This window comes from Meles meles, chromosome 3 (assembly GCF_922984935.1).
Source record: "Meles meles chromosome 3, mMelMel3.1 paternal haplotype, whole genome shotgun sequence".
Lineage (NCBI taxonomy): Eukaryota > Metazoa > Chordata > Mammalia > Carnivora > Mustelidae > Meles > Meles meles.
Genome location: NC_060068.1, coordinates 88941907 through 88967483, shown reverse-complemented (window position 1 = coordinate 88967483; position 25577 = coordinate 88941907). Strand labels below are relative to the sequence as shown.

Genomic DNA, 25577 nt, shown 5'->3' with positions numbered 1-25577 from the left:
GAAGCAGAGAAAGCCCATTATCATACGGTTTTACTTATTTGTGGAACATAAGGAATAGCATGGAGGACATTAGGAGGAGGAAGAGAAAAATGAATTGGGGAGATTCAGAGGGGGAGACAAATCATGAGAGCCTATGGACTCCAGGAAACAAACTGAGGGTTTTGGAGCAGTGGGAATGGGTTAGCCTGGTGATGGGTATTAAGAAGGGCATGTATTGCCTGGAGCACTGGGTGTTATACCCAAACAGCGAATTGTGGAATACTATATCAAGAACTAATGGTGTACTATATGCTAACATAATTAAAATAAATAAAATAAAATAAAGAAGTCATTTACAGCATGAGGACTATAGTTAATACTCTACTACATATTTGAAACTTGAAAAGAGAATAGATCTTAAAAGTTCTCATAACAAGTAAAAAAAAAAATTTGTTAACTATGATGACAGATGTTGTGGTGATCATTTTGCAATATATACAATCATCGAATCATTATGTTGTGCACCTGAAACTAATAAAATGTATGTCAGTTATACCTAGTTTAAAAAATCATAGTGAAATAGTTGTCAATATATTAAGAAACATTTTGTGTTATATAATATATATGCTTATTTTTTAACACATTAATAAGATCAAGTGTCTTGATTTCAAAGTGTTGATGTGCAAAAATGTTATTTAGAAACATCTGATCCAAATATATGTTATGGTGAAAAAAGAACTAAGTTAGCTAAATAAATACAACAGAAAATTAAAGACAAAGGGTATCAGGAATGTTAATACAGTTGTACCACCATATAAAACTGAAGTCTCAATGAGTCATATTCAAATGGATTGAATTATCAACCAAATAGAGGTATAATTTCTTCCAAATCAGTCCATACATACACATCAACCAATAACAAAGTTAAATATATTTTCTGGTAGACTAAAACAATTTTTTGTTTTTAAATTAAGCTAGCATCACCATGTGGTGTGGGAAAGTTAGAATGTGGTATTACTTTCTGATATTTTGTATGCTCATATTTAAGAGTCAGTAAAATAAAAAGCAATTCTAACTCTTAATAGATTTCAGTAATTATCTTAAAGCAATGAAACTGAAAATACATAAAGTTCTTCAGAACTTGAAACATTTCCTCTAACATTCTCAAAACCACAGAAAGTTTACAAGAACTGTAAGCTGAGATGGAATATAATTCAATACTAATTCTATTCTAACTTACTTTGTTTATAATTGAGCTCAAAAGTGGGCAAATAATCTTGCTATGTAAGAAGTCTCTAAGAAGAAATAGGATGTAATCATCATAGTTTTCTTAAATGTCTTCTATAAGATACTGGACTCAAAAGATTCTAACTATTATCTTTATAAGTAAAACGTGAAATGAAGACTCACCCAATAAAGCAAGATGTTTACTGCTTTATCTATTTCTTTCTGTAATTTGCAACACAAAGAAGTTCATGGACAACAGTACTACCTACTTTGTAGAATTATTGTCAGGTTTATACTGACTGAACCATTTCTCCCTTCTCCAGTAACTTCAAGAACTTAAAAGATACTCATTCCTTTGACCTGAATTGGAGTATTCTAGCAAGGTACTTTATATGTCATCTTCCCACAAAAGAACTTACATTCTCTGAAATGTAACAGTATTTGTATTTTCTCTAAAAGGGATAAGATATACTTGGAATAGTATTTGCTTACTTAAAAAAAGATTAAAGTAAGGTAAGAAAGAAATATGGATGATAAATATTAGAAAGCTTTTTCAAATATAAAAGTACACACCAAGTCCTCTTAGAAAACTAATGATACTAAAAGGATTTGGAATTCTCTAGTTTAGCTTGTTTATAATCTTGAATGAGTCTTATAATATCCTCATTTTTTAACCTATGAAAAAATCTATTTAATTAATTTATTAAAATATCATGCCACATCACCAGAAAAGCTAGAGATTTTTAGATAAGAGAATTTTATTTACAGAAAGGTCACGGAGAATTAACAAAATTTTATGAACACAATTTTGTTAACAGTAACAGAATCAAGAATGATTTAATATATAGTATTGCTTGTTATATAATACATACTAAAATATAGTTTTCATGCTACATTAACCCATTAGTTTTTCTGTTCTAATTTTTAACAAATCCAAAAAAAAGGCAGTATATATGGAACAGATTGACTACATATTTTTAAATTATGTACTCCATCTTTATCAGATACTCTGTTTAAAAACTACCTGCAAATTACATGGACTTTCCATTATAATTCCTAAATTTAAAGATATAAGCACCAATTGAATGCAAAATGCATAAGTTGTCATAAATTTCAAAAGGAAAAAATTACATATGCAATATTATAAATTAACAAAGAATTTCCCAAAGAATACTGCAGAAGGTATATCAAAGAATGATTAAGTCTAGAATATTTTTTACTTGCATTCTTTTCCATCTGGTTGAAAACACCAAAGCACTGACTGAATTGAAAGAACCATTTATAAATGAATAGTAGATGGCACATACCATTATATGGATAAAAGGAAGAGGGACTACGTACTTTGATTCGCAAATAATGTTCTTTATCCAAGTAAATCCTCAGTGTTTCTATTATCCTTAAATGACAAGATTCGTTAAGTACTGTGTGAAAAAAGAGCCCATCTTTTACTGATGGAAAGCTTCTAATCTTATTCGGGTTGGATCTTCTGGATGTCTCAAGGCAATTCCATTACGAAGGAGCAGTTCAATATAAGGTGGCCAAAAAGAATCACTAATTTTGACATATGGATCATGTGGAACATCAAATAATCTATTTAAAAGAATCTAGGAAAAAATATCGTTTAAGATATACCATACTTAGTAAAAATATGATACAGTTATAATAAAACATTAAAAATTTGTTTACCAAAGAATGTTAATCTCTTTTCTTTTTGAACAATTGCTTCTCATAATTTCTATGTATTAACTTAAATAATTTTCTTCCTTTAAAAAAAACTACAGATATTAATAAATGGAAACATCTTTAAAACTGTGAACAAGTTTCTGCAACTCTGTGGAAAGAAACCTTAAACTCAAACATGTAGTTCAGATAGAATAGAGGTGCCAGATTCCATCCATGTAAAAGCATAGGGTTTCACTGTGTAAATACTAAATAACACATAAAAATTTTTTAAAGTAATAATCTTGGGAATATGATTAAGGGCTAGTCCCCAATTTTGTGTTCTTTTAAAAAAGACAATATTCCTTCTAGTAAGATATAAAAAACAGACCCAGACTTATACTAAAGATTAATTAATATAAATATATTTAATAAAGTTTAGTATATTTAAGAACTTACACAGTATTTTCTGCTTTGACCCTGTGTATAATCGTTCAGAAATCACTAATTAAAATATATCTTGAAGACAAAGCAACTACACAAAACACTTACCTCTAACATTTCATGCAGTGTTATCAGCTGTACAGTTGATTCTTGAATGTTTTTCTTTGACAGAAATGTGAATAACAAAAAATTAACAATTCAATTCTGCCAATGGCAGATTAGACTACAGTTATCACAAAAATTTTTAAATGTAATATTTCTTAACTGCTATGGTACCAGGTATACCAAAACCAAATATTTTTAATTAGGTGACTTTAAAAGAATTCTGAAAGTAAACAATCTGCTTGTATTAAACAGGTTCATAAAAACAAAGTTCAAACAACCTCTAAGAGACTGAAATCTTTTGCAATTACAAGAAGATACACAATTCAAACTATCTATAAATACATTATGGATAAATTATATTATATATAATATATATATTCATGTTATCGAAAGTCTAATGTTTGAACTCTCCGATCAAAGTATCTCAAATAAATGGCATTCCAAACAGTATTTATACAGATTCAGGACAGGAAACTTACTTCACAGGGAGCCTTGTTCAACTTTCAATAGTTCTTGACAGTTCCTAATGTTAAATCAACTCACTGCTTCCTTTTTCCTTGGAATGACTGAGAATAAATCCCATTCCAACCCAATGCAAGAACCCCTCAACTATTTGAAAACAGGCATTATGAGCCCCGAGTTTTCACCATATTAATCATCATTAGTTCCTTCAATTATTTTTCATAAGCCATAGCCTTGTAGCCCCTCATATCATCAATACTCTCTAAATGTGCTTTAATTTATCTTTTTTTTTCTTTTTCAAACCAGTCTCCACATGATACAAGTGTGATTTAAACAGCAAAGATGAAAAGGAAGACTCACTTCCATACTTACAGGTGCTGGAATTTTATTCATCAAGTTTATTCATCATCAGCTTTTCGACATCTATTTGGCCTTGCTGACTATCATCTAAAATGCCTAAGCCTCTTTCATACACCTAGCTAAGATAGGTTTCCTTCATTCTTTAGTGTTTTAAACCCAAGAAAGATATTCTAAGTACTTCCACTAAATATTATCCCCATTTTATTTGGCCTAGTTCCAGCCAACTGAAAAATATAGTCCTAATTCTGTCATCCAGTATATTTACTATCTAGCTCCCTTAGTTTCTTATCATTTGCAAGTTTTCATCACCACGCCCTCTACCTATTTATATAAACTCCTATTTAAAATATTCCATAGGACATCTCGGGGCACCTGGGTGGCTCAGTGGGTTAGGCCTCTGCCTTTGGCTCAGGTCGTGATCTCAGGGTCCTGGGATCAAGCCCTGCATGGGGCTCTCTGCTCAGCAGGGAGCCTGCTTCTCCCTCTCTCTCTGCCTGCCTCTCTGCTGCCTACTTGTGATCTCTCTCTGTCAGATAAATAAATAAAATCTTAAAAAAATAAAATAAAAATAAAAATATTCCATAGGACATCTCTTCATACCCACAGGTCCTGTCCCTGTGCTTTAACATAAACACCTTATTGTACAAAAAACAAAACAAAACAAAACAAAAAAACAAAAAAAAACCCAAACAAAAACAAAATAAAACCAAAAAAACAAACAAAAAAAAATCAATAGGACAAGGATCTAAAGGGGATCTGATAGAAATCTCCTTCCAAGATAATACGAATTCTAATCAGCACCTTGAGTTCAGACATTTAATTAATTACAAAGTCACCTACTATAATGACAGTTAGTATTTTCCCATACCAGTCAAAGATTACTGGGGAGTCCTTATAAAGTCTTATATAGGGGCACCCTGTGGCTCTGTCGGTTAAGCACCTGCCTTCCACTCAGGTCATGATTTTGGACTCCCGGGCTCCCTCCCAATGTGGGGACATTGGGCTCAGACCCTGCATCGGGCTCGGACCCCACATCAGGCTTGTATCCCACATTGGACTCCCTGCTCAGTAGGGAGTCTGCTTCCCCCTCTGCCCTTCACCCAGCTCGTGCTATCTTTCTCTCTTTCTCACCCTCTCTCAAGTAAATAAATAAGTTAAATCTTAATTAAAAAAATTAAACTCTTATCTAAATACAAGTATACTAAAGAAAGAGTAAAAATAAATGTGATTCCTGAGTAAAGATAGTAAAACTGGATCTCAAAATCTCCTGACCTAAGAGTGGTTAAAAAAAGCAGCTTTCAGTAGTGATGAAAACAAACAGAATTAAAGAACTGATACAGAAATAAGCAGCTACAAAGCACAGATTAAAATATAAATGTTTGAGACAATGAAAGAAAAAGCAGAAGAAAAATATGAGAGCAAACCAAGAAAAAAAACGTTTCAACATAAAGATGTAAAAAACAACCTGCACCCCTGAAGCAAATAATACTTTATATCTTAAAATAAAAGATATGAAAAATATGACATAATAAAATAAAATTTCCATGAAATGAAACGTGACCTAAATCTGTCCCTAAAAACAATGCCAACTTCAAAGCAAAACTGATATTGAATGATCAACATTGTGATGTATCTCTGTTAGATTACTGAAGTTCAAAGACAAAGAACTCTTCAGCTATGTACTTGAGGTATCTAGAGGCTTACCTCAGATCGCCACAGCACATTCTATTTCAGAAGAATGGAGCAGTCCCTACCAGATCTTAATTTTTTTTTTAAATGTGCTGAAAATATCCTTTGACTATAAAAGCAAACAAAGTATTTTCATCATTCAAGAACCTCAGAAATAAAATGCCCAGGAATTCTACTTGAACAATTTACTTATCAAAGAAATCCATCAAATCAAACTAGTTAAGGGACGCCTGGGTGGCTCAGTGGGTTAAGCCTCTGCCTTCAGCTCAGGTCATGATCTCAGGGTCCTGGGATCGAGCCCCACATTGGGCTCTCTGCTCAGCAGGGAGCCTTCTTCCCCCTCTCTCTCTATCTGCCTCTCTGCCTACTTGTGATCTCTCTCTCTGTCAAATAAATAAATAAAATCTTTAAAAAAAAAAATCAAACTAGTTAAAATTAAAAACTCAAATGTTAAAAGATGATAAGCATAGAATCCAATACAATATAAAATCAATACATCTAATCCAACATAATACAGAATAAAAATGCTATAAACCTGCCAAAAATTAAAATAAATAACACAAGTTGTAATGAAGGTATAGGAGGAAGAATGTTAATTTCCTCATCTTTCATACCAAGGAGTCAATGAATACTGTCTAAAATTGAAAGATAAAATTTAAAAACATATTATAATTTTTATAATGTTTTTCATAATTTGTTTTCTCTATATTAGGGATCTCTCCAGAATTAAAATCATTTGAAGCAAAGAAATATTTATCTGAGTTAAATAAATCATCCTCACTCATTTTTCTCCTATCAATTTTAGTAAAATTACATGTAATACTTATTTTATACTAGCCTATACAAAACTACATTGATCTGGGGGCACCTGGGTGGCTTTGGCTCAGGTAATGGTCTTGGGGTCCTAGAATCGAGCCCAGTGTTGGGTTCCCTGCTTGGTGGAGAGCCTGCTTTTCCCTCTACCTGTGTATGCTCTCTCTCTCAAATAAACAAAATCTTTATTAAAAAAAAAAAACTACATTGATCTGCACATTCATTCATCAATCCATTTATGTTCTGTTTACAAAGACATCTCAAATGATGTTCCCATAATATTAACGATGTGGTGGAGGGATTCAAGTTTTTTCTTTTTGTACACATCTTTGAATGATAAAGCCCAGTGTTATGGATGGAACTGTGCCTCTCAAAATTCACATGTTCATGTCCCATCCCCCATGGTGACTATATTTGGAGATGAAGCCCTTAAAGAAGTAATTAAAGTTAAATGTGACCATAATGGTGGTCTCCTAATCCATCAAAATCCTTGAGGAGAACGCAGGCAGCAACCTCTTCGACCTCAGCCGCAGCAACATCTTCCTAGGAACAACGGCAAAGGCAAGGGAAGCAAGGGCGAAAATGAACTATTGGGATTTCATCAAGATCAAAAGCTTTTGCACAGCAAAGGAAACAGTTAACAAAACCAAAAGACAGCTGACAGAATGGGAGAAGATATTTGCAAACGACATATCAGATAAAGGGCTAGTATCCAAAATCTATAAGGAACTTAGCAAACTCAACACCCAAAGAACAAACAATCCAATCAAGAAATGGGCAGAGGACATGAACAGACATTTCTGCAAAGAAGACATCCAGATGGCCAACAGACACATGAAAAAGTGCTCCACGTCACTCGGCATCAGGGAAATACAAATCAAAACCACAATGAGATATCACCTCACACCAGTCAGAATGGCTAAAATTAACAAGTCAGGAAATGACAGATGCTGGAGAGGATGTGAAGAAAGGGGAACCCTCCTCCACTGTTGGTGGGAATGCAAGCTGGTCCAACCACTCTGGAAAACAGCATGGAGGTTCCTCAAAATGTTGAAAATAGAACTACCCTATGACCCAGCAATTGCACTACTGGGTATTTACCCTAAAGATACAAACATAGTGATCCGAAGGGGCACGTGTACCCGAATGTTTATAGCAGCAATGTCTACAATAGCCAGACAGCTGGACAGGTGTCTTTATAAGACAAAGAGACACCAGAGAGCTTTCTACTCTCGAACAGAGAAAAGGCCACATGAGGACACAGCAAGAAATGGTTGTCCAGAAAAAAAGGCCTCAGCAGAAATGAACCCAGGTGACATTTTGACCTTGGACTTATAACTTCCAGAACAGTGAGAAAATAAAATCTTTCATTGAAACCATTTAATCTGTAGTATTTTATCAAGGCAGATTGAGTCAATTAATACATCCAGTATTACTGCTTGACAGAGAAAGAGAAAAAAAAGAAAGTAATCTATCATTTTATAACATGTATCAACAGTTCATATACTTCATTTAAAAAAAGTGAGTTTATGGGGCCTGGGTGGCTCAGTGGGTTAAGCCTCTGCATTCGGCTCAGGTCATGATCTCAGGGGCCCTGGGATCGAGTCCTGAATCGGGCTCTCTGCTCAGCAGGGAGCCTGTTCCTCCTCTCTCTCTGCCTGCCTCTCTGCCTACTTGTGATCTCTGTCAAATAAATAAATAAAATCTTAAAAAAAAAAGTGAGTTTATTAAATATGACTTAGCAAATCTATGATGGCTTCTGGTGATGGATGATTCCTTTTTAGAATCCCTCAAAACCTCTGGTTCTGTTATTGTAGAAGTTTGAGAAATTTTTTTAAAATGTTGAAAACAGGCAAGACTGGAATCAGAAAATGTCACTGAGTTATTGTAGGATTATGATCATTAAGAGGTAGGGAATTCTGAACTTAATGAAATGGTTAACAGAAGGCTGTCAATAATTTTAGAAATGAACAAGGTGTATAAATAACAATGGATAAAATGGGAGACATAGTCCATAAAATACGTAAAACCTCCTAATAGTTCAAATGAAGAAAGGGAAGAATAACCAGTACAGATTATAAGAAAACAAAGAGAATTCTCTCTCCTTTTCCTAGTATACTCACAGTCAGTGAATAAATATGAACTCAGAAGGTACTATAATATATATGCAAGATAACAGACCTACAAAGATGAATTCAACACATCAAGGAGCTCAGAGTGCATGGTGGGTGAACAGAGAGATAGACATAAATGACCACTACAAAATCCTGTGACAAATGGTAATAAAATGGCACATAAACTTCACTTAATACTTCACACAGGGCATGCCTGAGTCGTGCAGTCGGTTAATAGTCCAACTCTTTTTTTTTTTTTTTAAAGACTGTATTTATTTATTTGAGAGAGAGGGAGAGAGAGAGAGAAGGAAAGGGCATAAGCAGGGAGGAGGGTCAGAGGGAGAGGGAGAAGCAGATTCCCAGAGGAGCAGGGAGCATGGTGTGGGGTCCAATCCCAGGACTCTGGGATCATGACCTGAGCCAAAGGCAGACACTTAACCAACTGAGCCATTCAGGCACCCAAAGCATCCAGCTCTTGGTTTTCGGCTCAGGTTTGATCCCAGGGTCATGAGATCAAGCCCCATGTCAGGCTCCATGCTCTGCCAGAAGACTGCTTAAGTTTCTCTCTCCCTCTCCCTCCCACTGCCACACACACTCTCTCTCTAATAAATAAGTCTAAAAAAAAAAATACTTCAAGGGCACCTGGATGACTCAGTGGGTTAAAGCCTCTGCCTTCGGTCAGGTCATGATCCCAGGGTCTTGGGATCGAGCCCCGCATCGGGCTCTCTGCTTAGCAGGGAGCCTGCTTCCTTCTCTCTCTGCCTGCCTCTCTGCCTACTTCTGATCTCTGTCAAATAAATAAATAAAATCTTAAAAAAAAAAAAACTTCATGTGAAAGATGATGTTTGATTCTTAAGTAAGAATTTGCTAACCTCATCAGATAGGAAGTGTTTTGTAAGCAGATGGAATAAAACGTATAAGGCACAAAAAGAGACAGGTCATTGCATACTTGCAATGGTTGGACAGGAAGCTAAAGAGATAGACAGTCAAATCCATTACTCTATACTTTATAGCCTTCATCCAGTAGGGAGCCATCAGTTTTATGTTGAAAAATAATTAAAATACATATTTTTAGAAAGATGATTCTGGTCCCGGTTTCAATGCCTACTCTACTTCCACAAGTTCTATTTATTTATACTATATACTGTTTTTTAAAAAGGAATTAAAATAGTTGTTCCCAACCTTGTGTCACCAAATAAAATAATTTCTAACTTTTGTGGAAAAGCTTTATTCCATCATAACTACTAGTAAAATAGTCAAGAACTTACAATAACTAACAGCTATCTTCTGATTTTAAAAATTTATATATGCTCACCATGGAAAATTTGGAAAAGAGTAAAAACAAAAACAAAAACAAATACCACCTAAAATCCTAGCTCCCAGACATAGGTACTATTACATTTTTTGTTACAGATTAGACTCATAAAATTTAGTTAGCTATGTTTTATCCATTTAACAATAAATTGTGAGCATTTTAGTACCTCTTCTGGTAGTGTTCAATATATTATTTTTAAAAGGTTTATTTTTTCCCCCTACCATATGGGTAAATATATAAAAATGCATTTAATCCTGTTTTATTGAACTATCAATATTATCAACTAGAATTATAATATTTTCAATCAATACTATAATATGAAATATTTCTGTATATGTATGTGTGTTTCTTTGAAACGTATATCATAAACTTACAAAAATTTATCAGAAAATTTACATTTGAACTTATGTGAAACAATATCATATATAAATATCTACATGAATGTGTTCTCTAAAACTTACCTTTTTCTTTTTCTTTTTAACACTTCTATCAGGCAGAGGAAAATGATCTTCCAGAAACTCACCCAAGGTAAGCAAGAGTTTCTCCTTATATTCTTTTATATCATGCAATTTAGTTTTCAGCTCATCAAAGATTCTAATAGATATTTTAAAAATTAAGAGAAATATTTTACTGATAAAATATATAAAATACATAAATATATGTAACTGGTAACTCATGAGGTTGATTAAACACTTTGTTCAAACTTCATTTGTTCAAATGAAATAACTAGCTTTATGAAAGTACAAATCTTGGGACCACCACATGGCTCAGTGGATTAAGCGTCTGCCTTCAGCTCAGGTCATGATCCCAGAATCCTGGGATCATGTTCTGCATCAGGCTCCATGCTCCTCTGTCTCTGCAGCTACTCCTGCTCTCCCACCACTAATGGGTTCTCTGTCCCTTTCTCTCTGACAAATAAATAAAAAAAATCTTTAAAAAAAAAAAGAAAGAAAGTAAAACTTTCTATGTAACATGTAGGGAAACTATCCATCAAATCATTAATCAAATGTCATGTAATTAACAACAGGCAAAAGTTAAAGTAAAACTTACAATTTCTAGTAAAATTTCCCTTCTTTTCATGTACTTATTTCATGTAACATAAAAAAATAACTTTTTCCTATTTCAAAAAATTAGAATACAAATACCTGGATTCAGAAAATGTCACAACCTGATGTTTCAATTCATTGTGTAGTACATTAAGAGATTCTAGTATCTGTTGTTGTTCTTTGAACCACTGTTGCTCCCTTTAAACATGGAAAAACAATACCAACACAGCCAAATAAAACATTAATACCAATTCAATATATATCAGTGATTAAAGATAATATAATATAGTTATACCTTTCCAAGTCTTCCTTTAACTTTTCATTCTTTGATTGAATAGTTGAGAGTACCAATTCAAGATCATGTCTTAATTTTTGGAACTAGAACAAAATAATTCAAATTGCTTAGTCTATAATCCTATAAATAGTTATATTTTTTAATGACAGTGAAATTTACATTAATTGTTTAGGATAGATAGTCAGAAATCAAGAGCAAAAAAGCCTACCAGTAAGCCTGAAAGGAAAATATACAGCAGTTACTAGGTTCTTTGTAATATTTCATTCGTTAAATTCAAAAACGTAAGAAGGAGTTTTGAGAAATACATTTTAATTTGATACTGAAAGACGATTAAAAAATAAGTTTTCAGGGGCGCCTGGGTGGCTCAGTGGGTTAAGCCGCTGCCTTCGGCTCAGGTCATGATCTCGAGGTCCTGGGATTGAGTCCCCCATCAGGCTCTCCCCTCGGCGGCGAGCCTGCTTCCCTCTCTCTCTGCCTGCCTCTCTGTCTACTTGTGATCTCTCTCTGTCAAATAAATAAATAAAATCTTTAAAAAAAGATTAGGTCTCTTTTCTAAGGAAACTATACAAAAGCAGACACAAATGATTATCATTCATTTAACAAATATATCTTGATTGTAGACTACCAGGCATAGTTGAAGGAGTCAGGGATTCAAAGTTGAACCAAGAGGAGAACTGAGACAAACAAATATATAACCAGTAAGTGATCAGTATCATGAAGAAAAAATAAGTCAAAATAGGAACACAGACAGACATGAGGAATAGAAATGGCTCTTTTAGGTAATATGACATAGAGAGACCTCTCTGATCAGCTTAACAGTACAGCAGCAGATAAAGAAGACATGAGATAAGACATGACCATTTTTAGCAAAAGAATGTTCCAAGCAGAGAAAATTGTAGGTACAAATGCACTGAGGCAAGAGCATGTGTGACGTATTTGAGAAACATCAAAAAAGACTGTGTGGCTATAGAAAATCACAATAACATCTGGAGTTCTTTCTAGTACCTTTTTGTTTCTAGAATATATTAGCTAATATTCCTTTCTTCTGATGTCAAGGGTTTCCATTAGCTTTTTACACATCTAAATCAGTGATAATTTAAAGATGTATATCATAAACCTTATAGCAACCACAAAAAAACCAGTAACCAGGAGTATAAATAAAATAGGTTGATTTTCAAAGCTACACAACTCAAGAAATTGGAAAGAGAGGAAAACAGGAACAGAGAAAAGGTAATACAAATAGCAAAGAAAAATCAAGTACAAAGATTTCAGAGCAACCACATTGATATTACATTAAATATGAACTAACAAAAAAAAAATGAACTAACAATATAATTAAATTAAAAATAAATAACAGAAAGGTAACTGGAAAAATCTGCAAACATTTAAATATTAAAAACATACTTCTAAAAAATTCATGAGTCAAAGAAGTAATCTATGAGAAAAAAATGATTATGCACTACTTGAAAATAAAAACAAAATAATAATTTCTGGGGTGAAGCAAAAGCAGTACTCTGATGAGAATGTACAGCAATAAAAGCCTATATTAGAAAAACAAAAGCTCTCGGGGCAGCTGGGTACTTCAGTCCCTCAAGCACCTGCCTTCTGTTCAGGTCATGATCACAGGACCCTGCGATGGAGCTCTCCCACCCCTTATCAGCTCATCAGTTTGTTTCTCCCTCGACTCCTCCTCCTGCTCATGCTCTCTCTCTCTCAGATGAATAAATAAAATCTTAAAAAATGAAAAAAAAAAAGATCTCAAATTAAGGACAGCTTCCACCGTAAGAAAAAGAACAAATAAAATAAAAAGTACACTGAATAAAAAGTAAGACAAACAAGAAGAAAATTGGGGGTGAGGGGTCAATGAAACCCAATCAATGAAACCCAAAGCTGATTCTTTGAGGTGTTCATCATAATTACTCACACTAATTACAACAGGAAAAAAGAACAAAAATTAATAACATTAGGAATGAGAGAGGGGACATTACTATAAACATTGAAATGATAACATGGGAATATTAACAATAATAATAAAAACAACAATAATAATATTAACAATAAGAACAAACTGAATAAATGTAACAAATTAGAGGAGATGAACAAACTCTTTAAAAGACACAAACTGGGCGCCTGGGTGGCTCAGTGGGTTAAGCCTCTGCCTTCAGCTCAGGTCATGATCTCAGGGTCCTGGGATCAAGCCCCGCATCGGGCTCTCTGCTCAGCAGGGAGCCTGCTTACCCCTCTCTCTCTCTCTGCCTGCCTCCCTGCCTATGTGATCTCTGTCTGTCAAATAAATAAATAAAATCTTAAAAAAATAAATAAATAAATAAATAAAAGACACAAACTACCACTTATTCAGAGAAAAACCTAACTAGCCATAAAAAAACTGTATTTATGGCTAGAAACTTTCCCACAAAGAAAACTCTAGGCCCAGATGGCTTCATCTGTGAATTCTAACAAACATTTTAGGAATAAATAATACTTATTCTATACAAACTCTTTTGAAAAGAGAATGCTTCTAAACTCATTCTATTAGGCCTGATACCAAAGTCTGACCAAGATGTCACGGGAAAAGAAAACCACAGATTACTATCTCTCATTAACATAGACACAGATAACCTTAATAAAGTTTTAGGAAATTGAATCCATCAATAAATAAAAAAGATTAAGCAAAGTGGGTTTACCCTAAGAATATATGTTTAAGCAGATAATATAATTTCTTAAAAAATCAGTGTACTGGGGCGCCTGGGTGGCTCAGTGGGTTAAAGCCTCTGCCTTTCGCTCGGGTCATGATGCCGGGATTCTGGGATCGAGCCCCGCATCGGGCTCTCTGCTTGGCAGGGAGCCTGCTTCCTCCTCTCTCTCTCTCTGCCTGCCTCTCTCCCTACTTGAGATCTCTATCTGTCAAATAAATAAATAAAATCTTTAAAAAAAAAAAAAATCAGTGTACTAATAAGTCAATTAATTTGCATAGTCATTGTATAAAATTAATATATAGCAACTGCTGCATATTTATACATTCATAATGAAGTGGTAGAAGGAGAAATTAAGAAAACAATCTATTTACAAGCACGCCAAAAACAATAAAATACCTAGGAATGAACTTAACCAAGGAAGTAAAAGATCTATATTCCAAACTATAAAGCAATGATGAAAGAAATTAAAAATGACACAAACAAATGGAGAGATATTGCATGCTCATGGACAGGAAAAAACCAAATTTTTTAATTTTTATTTTTAATTAACATATATTATTTGTTTTAGGGGTACATATCTATGATTCATCAGTCTTACATAATTCACAATGCTCACCATAGCACATATTGTCCCCAATGTCCATCACCCAGCCAACCCATCCCTTCCATCCCCCTCCACTCCAACAACTCTCAGTTTGCTTCCTGAGATTAAGAGTCTCTTCTAGCGGGGCACCTGGGTGGCTAAGTGGGTTAAAGCCTCTGCCTTCGGCTCGGGTCATGATCCCAGGATCCTAGGATCGAGCCCCACCTCAGGCTCTCTGCTCAGCGAGGAGCCTGCTTCCCTTCCTCTCTCTCTCTCTGCCTGCCTCTCTGCCTACTTGTGATCTCTGTCAAAAAAATAAATAAAATCTTTAAAAAATAAAAGAGTCTCTTCCAGGGAAAAATCAATATTGTTTAAAAAAATGTCTATACTATCCAAAGCAATCTACAGATTTACACAATCCCTATGAAAATACCAACAGCAGTTTTCCCAGAACTCGGACAGATAATCCTAATTTCTATGGAACCCCCCAAAAAACCCAAATAGCCAAAACAATCTTGAAAATGAACAAAAGCTGGAGGTTTCACAATCCCAGATTTCAAGATACACTATAAAGCTGTAGTAGTCAAAACAGTATGGCACAGCATAAAAACAGATCAATGGAACAGAATATAGAGTCCAGAAGTAAATCCATGCTGTTATGGTCAATTAATCTATAACAAAGGAAGCAAGAATATACAATGGGAAAAAGACCACTTCTTCAACAAATGGGAAGAAGGATGGGAAGACTGGACAGCTATATGCAAAAATATGAAATTGGGCCACATTCTTATACCATACAGAAAATAAACTCAAAATGGATTAAACACCTTAATGAAAGACCTAAAACTGTAAAATTTCTAAAACACAGGCAACCATAGAAATTTCTTTGACATCAGCCATAGAAATATTTTTCCAGCTTTGTCTCCTCTGACAAGGAAAACAAAAGTGAAATTAAACTACTGAGACCACACCAAAATATAAAGGAAACCATCAATAAAACTTACTGAATGGGAGAAGATATTTCGAAATGCTCTGATAAGGGGTTCATATCCAACTATATAAAGAACTTATACAACTCAATACCAACAAAAATAAATAATCCATTTAAAACCAGGCAAAGGAACTGAATAGTTATTTTTCCAAAGAGAACACACAGGGTGCCTGGGTGGCTCAGTAGGTTAGGTGTGTGCCTTTGGCTCAGGTCAGGATCCTGGGGTCCTGGGATCAAGCCCTGCATCGGGCTCCCTATGTAGGCTTGTCCCTCTCCCTCTGCGCCACCCCCAGCCTCCCATCGTGCTCGCTTTCTCTCTCTCAAATAAAATCTTAAAAAACAAAAAAACAAAGAGGACATGCAGATGGCCAACAAACACATGAAGGTGCTCAACATAACTAATCATCAGGGAAATGCAAATTAAAACCACAGTGAGATATCATTATATAACTACCAGAATGGTTATAATCAAAAACACAAGAAAATACAAAAGTTGGCAAGGATGTAGAGAAAAAGGAATCTTTAAGCACTGTTGGTGAGAATGAAGATGGACGCAGTCACTGTAGAAAACAGTATGGAGGTTCCTCAAAAAATTAAAAATAGAATCACCAGATGATCCAGTAAGTCTACTACTAGGTATTTACCTAAAGAAAACAAAATATTAATTGAAAAGATATATATATATAACCCTATGTTTACTGTAACATTATTTAAAATAGCCAAGATATGAAAGTAACCTAAGTGCCCTTCAACAGACAGATAAAGAAGATGCGGTGTATATTTGCTATCATCTTGCCATTTAAAACAGTTATGAATGGATCTAGAGGGGATAATGCTAAGCAAAAGACATCAGACAGAGAAAGACTACTACAATATGATTTCACCTATATGTGGAATTTAAGAAACTAAAAAACAAAGAAAAAAACAGACAGAGTCTTAAATATAGAGAACACACTAGGTTGCCACAGAGGAGGTGTATGGAGGGATAGGGAAAACAGATAATGGGGATTAAGAGTGTACTTATCTTGAAGAGGACTAAAACATGTGTAGAATTATCAAATCATTATATTGTATACCTGAAACTAATATAATATTCCATGTTTTTAAAATATCAGTGTAATTTTTTATATCAACAGACTAAAATAGAAAAAAAATCTTCTCAATGAATTTCGAAGAATAAATGACAAAATTCAATAATAATTCATGATTTTGGAAAAAGACTCCATCAATTGTAATAGAAGGTAATTTCCTCAACTTAATTAAGGGAATCTACAAAAAACCTACTACTAACATCATACTTAATGATGAAAGAGTGAATGCTATCCACTAAGGTCAGGAACAAGGGAAAAAATGTACATTCTCACCACTTTCACTGAGTATGTTACTAAAGGTTCCATGGGCACCTGGGCACTCAGATAAGCCACCGACTCTCAATTTCCGCTCAGGTCATGATCACAGTGTCGTGAGATTGAGCTCTGTGTTGGACTCTGCACTCAGTGGGGAGTCTCTTTGGGATTCTCTCCCTCTCCCTCTTCTAGTGCACCCTCTTGCCTCAAATAAATAAATCTCTAAAAACAAAAATAAAATAAATGTTCTAGAACAGTACAATAAGACAAGAAAAACATATGAGATGTATCTAGGGGCACCTAGGTGGCACAGTCAGTTAAACACCTGATTCTTGGTTTCAGCTCAGATCACAATCTCAGGGCTGTGAGATCCAACCCTGAGTCCAGCTCCGTGCCCAGCATGGAGTCTGCTGGAGAGTCTCTCTCCCTGTCCCTCTGCGCCTCTTGCTCATGAGAAGGAAAGAAAGGAAGGGAAGGAAGGGAAGGGAAGGGAAGGAAGGAAGGAAGGAAAGAAGGAAGGATATGAAAGGCATCCAGCTGTAAAGGAATAAAATATAATTTTCTCTGATCTCAGATGATATAACTAGCTATGTAGAAAATCCTGCAACATCTACAAAAAAGCCACTAGAATAAGGGGGTTTTTCAGACTCACTAATAGAAGATCAATATATAAATATTAATTGTATTTGTATGTATCAGGATTAAATAATTGACAAGTGAAAAAAGAATACCACTTTAATGGCATCAAAAATATGAAATACCAAAGGGATGAACTTGACAAAAATATGTAAGTACACTTCCATTACAATTTCTTAAATCTTTTAAAAAATCATGAGTTGGGATGCTTGGCTTGCTCAACCAGTAGAGCATGAGAATCTTGATCTTGGAGTCAAGATCAAGACTTGATCTTGTGGGACTTGAACTTAAGTTCAACTTGAACTTGAACTTAAGTTCAAGTCCCACATAGGGGACAGTTTGCTTAAGAAAATAAAAATTAAAAAAAAATAAAGAATTAATATTGAATTTTGTTACTTATTCTTCCTGAATTCCTTGGGACAGTCAAATGTCTTTTTTCTTTTTTAGTCTTTGATATAACGAATTATAAAACACTGATGAGATAAACCTTAAAAATACTACATAGATGGAGATCTAAGTAAATACAGAGATCATACAGGGCCCATGGATCTGAACCAAGGCTCAGTATGTTAAAGATGTCAATTCTCCTCAAATTAAACTATAGAATCAGGACAATCTCAGTCAAAATTCAGTAAGCTTTTTATGCGACTGAATGACCAGCTAACTCTACATAAAAATATAGAATAATTTTGATAAGGAACAAAAAAGAGAATTCATACTATTTTGTTTCAAGACTTAAAAACTTCAGCAAATAAAACAATGTGGTATTGACCTAAAAACAGAAATACAGTAAAAAGGAAAAGAAATAACCATGAATGAAGAACAAATGGAGTCTAGAAATGGATCCATACATATATGGTCAGCCAATTAATTTTCAATAAACATGCAAAGGAAATTTTAAAAATATATTTTTTCAACTGTTTGTGCTGGAATACCCACAATTGTATTCATATGAAAGAAAATACAGCTGTGGGGCCCCTGGGTAGCTCAGTGGGTTAAAGCCTCTGCCTTCAGCTCAGGTCATGATCCCAAGGTCCTAGGATCAAGCCCCCCGTCAGGCTCCTCAGAAGCCTGCTTCCCCCATTCTCCCTCTGCCTGCCTCTCTGCCTACTGGTGTTCTCTGCCTGTCAAATAAACAAATAAAATCTTTTTTAGAAAGAAAGAAAGAAAGAAAGAGAGAAAATACACCTTTATCACTAACTCATTCTATATAAACACATTAATTCAAACTGGATCATAAATATGAAACTTTGAAATTTTTAAAGAAAACATTCAAGAAAAACTTGTGACCTTAAGTTGGATAAATATTTCTTATATTTGAGCACAAACCTTAAAAAAAATGATAAAACAGAGTTAATCAAACCGGGAACTTATTTTTTTTTTAAAGATACTGTTAAGAAAATAAAAAGATAAGTGTGCAGGAAAGAGTTAACTGAGCAAGCCAAGGGTGCACACCTGCACATTACCAAGAAGGGCCTGCTTTCAGCACAGGTCCCTTGTGGACTCCTGAAGGATGAGCTTTGAGGCCTTAGAATATTATGTCTCATTGGAGTGTTCATACAGGGTGCTTGGATGGCTCAGGCTGTAAAGCATGCAACCTTTGATCTTGGTGTTGTGAGTTCAAGCCTCAGTTGGCACCAGTTTGATCAGAGAGTTTATTCTAACTATGTGATTTATGGTGAATGCAATTTTGCTCTGAGGGCTGAAGTGTGAGTAGGAGAGGTCAGTCAAGGAAGCCCCTTATGCATAGTGACTGACTACTGATAAAAACTCTAGACAAGTCCCAGATGAACTTCCCTATATGACAATACTTTGTACATGTTGTGTACTCAGTTTCAAGAAGAATTAAACAAATTTATCAACTCCACTGGGAAAAGATTACTATAAGCTTAGCCTATCTGTGTTTTCCCTTGCTCATTTTAATCTGTGTCTTCTCACTGTAACAAACTGTAACCGTGAGTACAATAGCTTCTCTGACTCCTATGTGCCCATCGACGAAATGAGAGTGGTCTTAGGGAAAACCCTGATAACAGCTGGCATCAAAAGTGGGATTTTGCTATACTGACCCTGGCTCACCAAAACATAATGAAAGCACTCTGTGGGAAAAAGAAGTATAGGGGCACAGAGAATGAGGAACCTGGCACCTGATGTTTACCCAGTCAACAAAGACAGAAGACAACAGCTGGACCATGATCAATATTTATTAGCAGAAGTAGTGTGGGAATTTAGAAATGGACAGGAAAAAATTCTCAGACAGTTGGCTGACTGGATGCATCAATTGGCTAACAGGATGCATAAGGAGATATAAAATACTGAGAAAGAAACAAGCTAAATATTCAATCTCTTTATTATTTTTATCTGTAATAGTTAAAATGAAAGCAGAATGTTAAGGCCAATGCTGGTACTGCATCGTTGAATTTCAGCCAGTTCAAACCAGAGTTGCTAGCTTAAGGGCTGCTACCAAAGGGAAAAATTACAGTGGATCATTATGTCATGTCATTTTTAATTCATGATACTGAAAATCTGGTGGTTCATTTCAATATGAAAAAGAATCTTTACTTTCCATTCTGGGAAAATGTTCATGTATTATTTAGGTTTCTTCCCTTCCATTTTCTTTCTTTCTTTTTTTTTTTTTTTAATTTGGAACTTCTACTGGTTGTATTTTGTACTTCTGAGTTGATACTATAGTTCTATTATCTTCTGTTATTCCAGTTGGTTTTTTGTTTTTTTGTGTGTGCCATCCTTACTCTGTAGGAGATTTCCATGACTTATCATTACCAACATTTTTGTGTTTATTTCAGGTATAATGTTTTTATTTAGAAAGGCTCTTATTCTGATTTGTCCTTTTTAAAAGAACAGCTTCATTGAGATATAATTCACATACAATGCAGTACCCATTTAAGGTGTATAATTCAGTTATTTTTACTGTACTTGTAGAGTTGTGCAAACATCACCACAATCTATTTTAGAACATTTTCATCATCTCAAAAGTAAACCTGTTAGCAGTATCCATTAACAGTTACTCACTACCTCCTCTCCAATCATCCAGCCTTAATCAATAAGCAACAATCTACTTTCTGTCTCTATGGATTTGCCTATTACGGACATTTCATATAAATGAAATAATATAATATGCAATCTTTTGTGACTGGTTTCTTTCATTTAGCACAATGTTGTCAAGATACACTTATACTATGACATATAAGTAATTCATTATTTAAGACAATAGTACATCACTGTATAGACATATCACATTTATCTATTCATCAGTTAATGAATATTTGGGTTATTTAACCACTTTGGCCATTAAGAAAAATGTTGCTATGAACATTCATGTTTAAGTTTTTGTGTGGACACACACTTATTTTCATCTCTCTATTGTATCCAGCTGAGAGTGAAACTACTGGTTCAAATAGTTCATCTTCTGAGGAACTACCAGACTGTTTTCCAAAGGGGCTGCACTATTTTATACTTATATACTTATATATACTTATATATAATATATATACTTATATATACTTATATATATATATATATATTTATATATATATAATTTACATATATATATAAATATATATATATATATATATATATTTAATATATTATATATATTATATATATATATATTTATATATATATATATATAATATATATACTTATATATACTTATATATAATATATACTATATAATTATATAATATTTTAAACTAGCAGTTTATCTATGTTCTAATTTCTCCATATCTTCACCAATACTTGTTATTGTCTGTCTTTTGACTATAGCAATGTCAAGGGGGTATGAGGTAGTACTTTTCTTAAGTTGATGTTCTGTTATTTTTTTTCAAAGATTTATTTATTTGTTTATTTGAAGGAGTGAGCACACATGCACAAGCAGGGGGAGGGGCAAAGGGAGAGAGAGAGAATCTCAGGCAGACTCTCCAAAGAGTGGGTAAGGAGCCTAGCATGGAGGTAGATCTCATGACTCTGAGATCATGACAAGAGCCAAAATCAAGAGTCAGACACTTAACTGAGCCACCCAGGTGCCCATTATTTTTTTTTAAGATTTTATTTATTTATTTGACAGAGAGAGAGAGAAAGAGCAAGAGAGGGAATATAAGCAGGGGGTAGTAGGAGAGGGAGAAGCAAGCTTCCTGGCGAGCAGGGAGCCAGAAGCAGAGCTTGATCCCAGGACCCTGGGATCATGACCTGAGCTGAAGGTAGATGCTTAATGACTGAGCCATCCAGGGACCCCTCCTGTTATTTTTTTAATCAAAAAATTTTTGTCTCCCTGAAGATATTAAGTTCTTCGTTCCCTGAATTATCTCTACTTCCTTAAGGTTCATCTTTGTCAGTTGTTTTGGGTTTCTATCTTTCCATTTTGAGGCATTCACAAATGCTGATGGCCATTGGCTGGACATTTACATTTAAAACTCAAAAATACTAAAAACTCTGTGTAGGAATGGGATTTTTCGATGTACACCAATCCTGCTTTATCACTGAGAACTGCATATACTAACACTTACAGATCTTTTTTCTTTTTTTTTTTAAGATTTTATTTATTTATTAATTTGACACACAGAGATCACAGGTAGGCAGAGAGGCAGGCAAAGAGAGAGAGGAGGAAGCAGGCTCCCTGCTGAGCAGAGCGCCCGATGCGGGGCTCAATCCCAGGACCCAGAGATCATGACCTGAGCGGAAGGCAGAGGCTTTAACCCACTGAGCCACCCAGGCGCCCCACAGATCTTTTTTCTTAAGCCATTAAGATTTTCCAGAGAAGATTATTTTATCTCCAGTCTGAGGTTATTTTATAATAACCTTCTCTCTGGAGAAGGAGCTGGTACTTCCACCACACAGTAATGATCTTTCTGACTTTTGACCTGGACACCAACCCTACTAAACACCCAACCTGGTATCTCTAAGTCCAGAGCCTCAGTAGTTTAATGTCTCCATATCCAATACCTCCACTTTCTAAGTGTGGGAATAAAAAGTTAGCTGCCTGATTAGAAGAGAGAAAGCCTGGCAGTCATGTTCTGCTGTTAAAGAAATCTTGTTTTTAGCTTTGGACTTGAACCTTGAATACTGTGGTATTAGGTTCCTCCAAATCCCAAGACTTTTTTCAACTCTGTAGGGCAAATATATTTTCATCCCTGTCTCATTCTCTTTACCCACAGGTACTTATTTCTTTCCCTGCATTACAACCTTGTTTACAATTCTTCTTTGACCTAATGGACTTACATGTTAAAAAATGTCTTTGTAGATATGTAGGTTAAGTTTTGAGAAGAACAGATGTATATTATCATCATTTAACTATGTTTAATGTTTATGCTTTTATATTTATTTTATTTATTTATTTATTTTATGAGTTTAATCAACTGAAAATTAAGTAAAAGAATAAAGTTTACTATTAAATACTAACAACAGTTCTGATACACAAATTGGTAAACAAAATTCAAGTCATTTAAAATATTCCATTCAATAAAACATAAAATCAAAATAAAAAATCAATATGGCTTTAAAATGGATTCATCCTACTTATGTCATGAATCCCAAACACTTATAAGTTAATTAGGGATACTGCAGATTGATTAAGTGACTTACCTCTTCTTTTCCTAATGTTACTAGAACTTCTTCATTCAATGGAATTACTGCAGAAACAAAACAAACCAAAATTATACATTTATGCTTAGTTAACTCTCAAAAATAAAGAATTTGATTTTGTGGTTTTTGAGATACTTCTATTTTCTTATTTAACATCTTTACATATATAACCAACTTACATATAATTTTAGAAAAACATGACACTGAAGCATTTTTGGGTTTTGTACCTTTTGTTTTTCAATTTCTCAAAAATAAAGCTAATAATCTATAGTGTTTCCTTAAATATATCTCTAATTATATGATCCTATGCATGTGTATATATATGTACATGTACATTATCTGTACATAAACATGCAAGGATTATTCATTTTGCTATTACTGGTTTTATAAGAATGGAGTATCATATACATTCTTCTTCTTTTTCCTCAACAAAATCTCCATGGAAATCCTTTCTATTTATCTGGTGTAAGTGTAATTCATAATTTTAAATCACTTCAAATTATTCCACAGGGTAAGTGTACCATAGTGTACTGACTGATAGCAGTACTGACTGAACATTAACTTTGTACCTAACTTTTAGCCACAAAAAACAATGATGCCATAAGCATTTTTTAATTTATGTCTTTATGTACTAGTGCTTTTATTTCTTTGGGATAAATTCCCAGAAATGGAATTTCATAGAAGGAAATATGTATTTTTTATTTTAAAATACCAGGATACCAGATTCAAATACTAGGATACCAGATTCTTTTCTAAAGAATTTTTACTAGCAATAAGAAACAGCAAAAGATATAAACTCTCCTAAATTTTTGCCAATTTATGAGTATAAAGTTTCAGTTTAATTTTGTATAGTAAAATCAAATCCTTATATTTAGAAAAGTTCAACCTTTGTACTTTAAGTTTACATTTAATAAAGTACTAATTAAAATTTCTCAAATAATATGCTACTGAAAATTTTCTAATCTATATGCTATTTCTAAAGGGTCTTCTGACAGGAGAGAGCTTCCCACATGTTCTTCATAGGCCCTGTATATCAGCAGCCCCAGGATGTCTCCCAAATCATTTCAACAAATGCAATAAGAAGGATTCTAAGAACATAAAGTTAATAATCTTCCTTTTGGTCAGTGTGGTCATGAGTAGCACTTCATTATTGGTTCATATAATCATTTCAACCCATACAATATAGCAGCTTCTAAGACTATAAAGTTATTTTAAATCTTTCTAAGTGTGGGACTGGCAGCCCAAAGCAATATGGGTATTTGGCCTACAGGCCAGCCTGTGTGTTTGGTGTTACCAGTACAAAATGCGTATATAAGGGATGATTAAAAAAATAATAATAAAAATAAATAAATAAAATAAAATAAAGAAAGAAAATAAAATATGAAAATAAAATATAAAAATAAATAAATAAAAATTTAAAATTCCCTGATACATAGCATCAAAAAGAATAAAATACTTCAGAATAAATTTAACCTAGGAAGCAAAAGTCTTGTATGTTGAAAACTACAAAACGTGGCTGAAAGAAATCAAAGATAGCAACAAAAAGAAACATCCCATGTTCAAGGACTAGAAGACCTAATATCATTAGACACCAATACTACCCACATTGACCAATAGCTTTAATGCAATCCTTATCAAAATCCCAATAATATTTTTGTAGAAAACAGAAAAATTCACCCTAAAATTCACATGGAATATCAAAAGACTCCAAATAGCCAAAATAATCTTCAAATAGAAGAACAAAGTTGATGGTCTCACATTTGCTAATTTCAAAATTTAATGTAAGTCTATAACAATCAAAAAAGTGTGCTACTGGCAATAGAGACAGACATATAGACCAATAGAAGAGAACAGAGAATCCAGAAATAAATCCTCACTACATAGTCAAATGATTTTTGGCAAGGATGCCAAGACAACTCAGTGGGGAAAAGAACAATTTTCTTAGCATATAGTAATGGGAAAACTAGATAATACACATGCAAAAAAATGAAGTTGGACCTTTAACTTTCAAGTTTGAAAATATCTATTTAATAAAAAACAATCTTGAACAAGAAGTAAAAGTCTATTATAACAAACTAGTGGATTGGTGATGAAGACCTAGAGTAAATGTGTGGCAAAAGGGGTTAATATTTAATGACTGCCTATATGTAATATATGAAAAAGGAAGAATCTAGAAGGATTCTTAAATTTATGGTTGATTTAAACAGATTCCATTCAATAGA

The 25577-nt window shown here is 33.9% G+C and overlaps 1 protein-coding gene across 1 annotated transcript in view; it reads right to left on the bottom strand.

Annotated features, from left to right (window-relative positions):
• Window positions 1–2282: 2282 nt before the first annotated feature.
• Window positions 2283–25577, bottom strand: part of CENPK (centromere protein K) — a 41712-nt gene continuing 18417 nt past the window's right edge. The window contains exons 6-11 of the mRNA XM_046000269.1: window positions 23356–23402; window positions 11509–11591; window positions 11313–11411; window positions 10629–10761; window positions 3418–3471; window positions 2283–2810 (exon numbers count right to left, since the gene is read on the bottom strand). Coding sequence (XP_045856225.1) covers window positions 2652–2810; window positions 3418–3471; window positions 10629–10761; window positions 11313–11411; window positions 11509–11591; window positions 23356–23402 — 575 coding nt within the window. The 3' untranslated portion in view covers window positions 2283–2651. The remainder of the gene's footprint in view (window positions 2811–3417; window positions 3472–10628; window positions 10762–11312; window positions 11412–11508; window positions 11592–23355; window positions 23403–25577) is intronic.